Raw genomic sequence first — 6,830 nt, forward strand, 5'->3', positions numbered from 1 at the left:
AGGAAGACAGATAGATAAATAGATAGAGAGGATGGTGGAGGGAGGAAGTGGAACAAGGAGGAAGGGACAGAAGGGTATAGCAGTGAAGTAGAGGCCAGGACAGAGGTATAGATAGAAAGATGGAGGAAGACAGATAGATAAATAGATAGAAAGATAGATAGATAGATAGACAGATAGATAGATAGATAGATAGATAGATAGATAGATAGATAGATAGATAGATAGATAGATAGATAGAAAGATAGTCACGTCAGAATAATAGTAGACTTACTATATATATATATATCCATTTTGAAATAGCAATTCAGATTCTAAGATTTGGTTCTGTGTCAGCACTAAATTGTACCATCTCTCATGGAGTTTATAAGTTTGCTGTCTGGGGTTTTTTAACTTTATTAAGGATTAGGTGAAGGCAGGTTTATTGTCACAGGTCAAAAGTTTCTGGGTTTCTTACGGGTTTTGTATATAACTTCAACGATATCTACAAGTCAGTTGAAAGGTATTTGAAGTTTTATGAAAGCAATCACAAAACTCAAAACCTATTTTTAAAATACATTTTTATATAACTTTTTTTATAAATATCTATTTAAAAATAGGGATTCAACAGTGTTAGGTAACAATCCACTTATATAACCCTGTACCCATTAGAGGTAGCCGATATGGAATGAAATATGGTGACTGCTCTGTATTGTTGGAGGAGAATAGACACATCCAGTTTGCAGTTGCTGTGAAAAAGATGATGTAGCGAAACAAGTAGAGGATTGAGTTAAGAGTTAATTCAAGTCCCTACTCATTTTGTTTTGTCATCTTTTTCACAGCAACTGCAAACCAGGTGTGTCTATTCATTTCCAACAATAAAGAGCAGTCACCATATTTTATTCCACATTAGCTACCTCTGATGAGCGCAGGACTACATAATTGGATTGTTACCTAACACTCCATTGAATCCCTAGTGTGAAATCGATTGGTAAGAGCAGCTGTAATGGATATATAATACTGTACACTTTGGATGGTATACCTACTCTATTGACAGATATATAAGTGCATTTTTCCTGGCTTATGGACTCCTAGACAACTTACACACACACACACACACACATGTATGTATAATTTATATATAATTATATAATAAACATTATATGTATATGTATGTATGTATAATATATATGTAGGGTTAAGTCAGACAAATGAGAAAGAAGAGCTCAATACATATTGTAGAGGAAATGATTTTCAGTGGAAGATTGCAATGGGGAGACAAGCTCTCAAACTCACAGCTTCAGTTTCAATAAAAAATTATATATGTATGTATGTATGTATGTATGTATGTATGTATATGAACATTCTAATCTACATCTAATACAATGTTCTAATTTTGTTTAAAAATATATAAAAATATCAAATAGGTATCTTTATTATATCAGTTTCCTTTAGGCTAATAATTAAATAAGCTTGGTCCTTGGAAGTTAAGTTTTAATGTTTTTATATAACAAGAAACTCTATTTACTAACAGCTGTGATAAGAGATTTGTAAGTTGACAAAGAAAGCTAATTAGAAAGAGAATCATTACAATTTTGCCAACTTCACTTTCTACATTCTGGTGTTGAAGAAAACAACATAATTCAGGAGAAATATTTAGTTCTTTCTAGTTCTTTAGTTTTTTTTTTGTTTTTTTTTTTCCTTTTAACACAAGTAATTTGATTATCAACATCAAGTTATTATCATTTATCAGATGATTAAAATTTTTTTTTTTAAAATTTTATACTCCATAGCCATAGGATATCTTGAAATATGGAGATAAATAAATATATTAGCAAGATGTCATTATTATGTATTTATCTTATACACAACCATTTATTATATAAATCGAGAGTATAGCTGCTGCCAGTATCTCAAATCCAAGTGTTTTTTGTTATTTTTAATTTACTTCAGTTTGTTTTAGCCGTCATATTGAGTATCCAAACCATATTGGGTACTCAATATATAAAAGATATCAAAAAGTTACACTTAAAGGGACCATGTATCAAGGATCTAGATATTACAATTGTATACTACAAATGTGAGAACCACAGACACATATAATGTAAGTACCTGGTGATTCAATATACGTGTGTGTGTGTGTGCTTGTGTGCATGTGCATGTGTGTGTGTGCTTGTGTGCATGTGCATGTGTGTGTGTGCTTGTGTGTGTGTGTGTGCGTGCGTGCGTGCTTGTGTGCGTGTGTATGTGTGTGTGTATTCATGTATAACAATAATGTTGGTTCAGAATAGCATTCTGTATATATTATTTAATGAGAACCAATACTGCTTCCATCACTAATAGTGAATCTTTATTCAGCCCAAACAAATGTTGTTAGTGGTTCAGGTGTGGATGATGAAGGCATATAGAATTGTTACATGGAGCAGTTATGTAAAAATGTATATTTAGAATATTGATCTCATAGGTACTTTAACAGTAAGATTTCTTTGCATGAAGTTAGTAAATAAAACAAATCTAATGATATTAATTAAAATGAAACCTTTTAAAGATTATAGATTTGTTCTGTTTTTAGGGCTGTGCATGATTCTGATTTAGAATGAAAAAAAGTGAATATAGAGGAACACAGTGAAGTGAAATTAGAAGCTAAATAAACTTTTTACATCACTGAAACATTTTTTTTTAATGTCATGGGACTTTGTTTATTTGCTGTTTATAGATAATAGGTGTAACCTTTATGGACAAGGGCATCCAGAAGTTTGAGGACACGACAAGAAACTGGCCGGAAAGTGCCATCATTTAGGCTGGATAAAATGCAGTTATCTGGAAATATAAGAGGTTTAGTTGTTTAAGAAAGAATTGAAATAGATAGATAGATAAATAGATAGATAGATAGATAGATAGATAGAGAGAGAGAGAGAGAGAGAGAGAAAGAGAGAGAGAGAACTGAATAGTTATAGTTCATCATAAAAATGTATGCATTTTTTTTTTGCATGAGTGAGATTTATATAATCACATGATAACATTGCAGTCATACACTAAACTAAAGATCCATCCACTAAAATGTAGATCCAATTAATGATTATTTTAAAAATAAATATAGAGTTTCCCACCAAAGAAGCAATCATGGATTTAGATTTTTGAAAATATTATTGCCGTTTTCTTTTTCTTCCCTCTTTTCATTATTTTGGTATTATAAGCAGCTATGCCATGAATGTAGTCTTTCTATGTTGGCATCTGCTAAAATTGTTGTCTAAGTTACATTTGGTCTTCCTTGTGTGAATTAAAGTTGGCTAAATCAAAAGCACTGCATAACTGACAAGCTTTTATAACCATGCTGTGTAGAATGGTGGGGAGCTGTCAGTAATATTAACACATTGGAAAAACGCTTAGCAGTGTTTCTTTCAGTTCTTTATGTTTTAAGATCAAATCCACCAAAGTTGACTTTGCCTTTCATTCTTTCAGGAGTTGACAAAATAACTACCAGTTGAGAGCACTGGAGTTGATGTAATTGACTAATCCCTTCCCACTAAAATTGTTGGCCTTGAGCTAACATTTAAAACCATTATCATGCAGTATAGAGATTAAATCTGAGTTCAAATGAACAAAGCACATTGATATAAAGGAAAAGAGATGTCATTTGGTAGTCACCAAAGAAAGCTAAGATGGCGCCCTAGTGGAGAAACCTTGGCTTTTCTATACAAGATAAATCTCAGATACAGGCAACATACATATAAATCTAGGCTAAAATATCCTCTATAAATTAGGGCATAAGTAGTCATAAGATGAGAAATCAATAAATCAATGACTCTCAGTTGTTTAATTACTGAATTTAAATAGAATTACATTTTGTTCTTTATGTTTGAATTCAATCCAGAGAAAAAGAGGGTGTGGAACTGAAACTTGAGTTCTTATCAGAAAAAAAATGTGGAGTGGTAGAATTGGATACATGTAAGTAGATGTTGATTTTAAAGAGCTTGATTTTAACCTTTTTGAAACTAACTCAATTGAGACCAGCCCTGGTTCTATGATGTAAACTTCCTGGTTTAAAGTTGTCTAAATTAAAACCTTCCTTCAAATTTTCATGTTAAATTATATTTGAAACATCAGATTAATAATGACGAAGTTATTTCACTAAATTCTTTAAAATTTTCAAAATTAATTGAAACAAAAGCAGCGTATTTCTGTAAAATTATAATAGCAAAAGCGTTAAAAGGTTAAGGCACATAAATTCAGAGTGTGTATGATAGACTGAAACTGGGTTTACTTCAATAGTTCGATGTTGTTCTCAGTCTTTATTGTCTAACATTTAGAGAAATTATTATATTTCTTAACACTTTCACATTTAATATCTGAAAATTTAGATATTAGCATTGAAAAGTTTATTTTTAGTGTGTACTTGTATTTGTTGGTTTGTGTATGTGTGTGTGTGTGTGTGTGTGTGTGTGTGCGCATGTATGTTTAGATGAGGAGGGGACAACTATAACATTTTGATAATGGCTTAATTTGAATTATGGCTTCATTTAATAATAAAATATTTAGAGTCCAAGGAAGCTATCAATGATTTACATCAGCAAAAATTATTCAGTAAAATTCATAAATTTGGAAAAATTTGTATGCCATGGAGTCCATCCTAAAATACTGACATTTTAGGGTGGATCTTTTGTCTGAAAGAGAAAAATGCTCTCTGAGTTGAATTCTTTTTTCCTTGCGGCATACACAATTTCCCAAATTTGCAAACAACTTTTTATTATTAATAAACTGGTGCCATTCAGCTTTTTAACTATTCAGCTACAATTTTATTTAAAAGAGTTGCATTTGGATGATCTTCATTTGGCTTGGCATAAGACTGAAGCAGTATTGACATGCTTTTTACTTTAACATTCAATTAACTGGTATAGACATATTTCTTAACTCATTAAGTCAGGTTTGTTTCATTACATATCAATAGCACAAGATAATATTTTACAAACAGAAATTGGGAAAAAAAAAGTAAAGTCAATGAAAAATATATGAATACATAAAATAAACCAGTATGTTGTATGTTGATGTTAAGGGAAGACTGATTGTAAACTATGGCTAAAATACATTCCTGAAGGAAATATAATATAATTAGAAGTTGAAAGAAGAATGTTTCAGATGTCAGTGGTTTAAAACAAAAGCGAAAAGAAAAAAAAACTGAAAAAAATCCCAACAACTTTACAACAGCCACTCACAAGATAACTAAAGATAACTAAATATACACACACATGTTACACAAACACACATACATACATACATACATACATACATACATACATACATACATACACTGATACATACAGAGACACTCAACACAAGTTATAGAACTGCAATATGCCTATAGTCGCATATTTATATGAAGGTGAACTATCTGTGTTTAGGTTCACCTTGCAACCAAGGAATTCTGAGTTCAATCCCACAGTGTTACATATTTAGCAAATCTCTTCCAGCATGGGGCTGAGCTGTCTAATGCATTGTGTATGAAATTTGCTACGTAGAAATTGTGTTGAATCCCAGCAGAGTTTGCTTTGTAATCACGTGGTTTCAAGTTGTATTCCACTGCATCGCACTTTAGGCAAGAGTCTTCTACTATTACCATCAGTTGAGTAACGCTTTGTTAGGGAAAGAAAATGTATGGAAACTCATTACAGATATATATATATATATATATATATATAAATATATATACATATCCTCCTCCTCATCATCATCATTGTTTAACGTCCGTTTTCCATGCTGGCATGGGTTGGACAGTTTGACTGAGGACTGGCAAGCCAGGAGGCTGCACCAGTCTTCAATCTGATCTAGCAAGGTTTCTACAGCTGGATGCCCTTCCTAATGCTAACCACTCTGAGGGTGTAGTGGGTGATTTTCACATGCCACGGCACAGGGGCCAGTCATGTGGCATTGGCATTGACCATGCTCGAATGGTGCTTTTTACATGCCACTGGAACGGGAGCCCATCAGGCAGCACTGGCATTGACCACCCTCGAATGGTGCTTTTTACATGCCACTGAAACTGGCATCAGCCAAGTTTGAATGGTGTTTTTTAAATGCCACCAGCACAGGAGCTAGTCAGGTAGCACTGGCATCAGCCACAACTTTGATTTCACTTGACTCAACAAGTCTTCTCAAGCACAACATATTGCCCAATGATTGAAGGGTACTTTTAAACGAGCCAGTTGTGCGACACTGGCATCGGTCACGGCTATGATCCCACTTGGCTGCACCAGTCTCCAATCTGATCTGGCAAGGTTTCTACAGCTGGATGCCCTTCCTAATGCTAACCACTTTGAGAGTGTAGTGGGTGCTCTTTATGTGCCACTGGCATCAACCACGTTTGTATGGTGTTTATATATATATGTAGATGTGTGTGTGTGTATATATATATATATATGTATATATATATATTAATATTTCACTAAGGCATTGCAATACTAATAACCTAGTGCTAGAATTGCAATATACATGTGCTTCAGAGCAATAATAACAAATTGAGATGACAAAGAGAATAAATCATTATCTTACGATTTTCATTAGCTAGCAGCTGTTTCTGCTATAAGATGCAATAGGCTCATAGCTTCATCAGAGCTTCAAATGTGAAGTGCACTTCACATTTGAAGCTCTCATGAGGCAATAAGATGATACTCAGTCACTCAAATGTGAGTCCTTTACATCATATAGCAGAAATAGCTACAAGCTAATAAACTTCATAAAATAATTATCAATTCCTTTGTCACTTCAATTATATATATATATATATATATATATATATATACATATATATATGACCGCAGCCACTTGGCTGAAACACATAAATAAATAAATAAATATAT

At 32.7% G+C, this 6,830-nt stretch overlaps 1 protein-coding gene across 4 annotated transcripts in view; it reads right to left on the minus strand.

The window, feature by feature from the left end:
* Nucleotides 1-6,830, minus strand: part of LOC106868150 (protein mono-ADP-ribosyltransferase PARP6) — a 189,197-nt gene that overhangs the window by 77,883 nt on the left and 104,484 nt on the right. For 3 of the 4 annotated variants that reach the window (XM_014913284.2, XM_052966385.1, XM_052966384.1), the window contains exon 3: nucleotides 2,707-2,796. The exons of the other annotated variant lie outside the window; for it this stretch is intronic. In XM_014913284.2, coding sequence (XP_014768770.1) covers nucleotides 2,707-2,796 — 90 coding nt within the window. The remainder of the gene's footprint in view (nucleotides 1-2,706; nucleotides 2,797-6,830) is intronic. 4 annotated transcript variants of the gene reach the window in all.

This window comes from Octopus bimaculoides, chromosome 3 (assembly GCF_001194135.2).
Source record: "Octopus bimaculoides isolate UCB-OBI-ISO-001 chromosome 3, ASM119413v2, whole genome shotgun sequence".
NCBI classification, from domain to species: domain Eukaryota; kingdom Metazoa; phylum Mollusca; class Cephalopoda; order Octopoda; family Octopodidae; genus Octopus; species Octopus bimaculoides.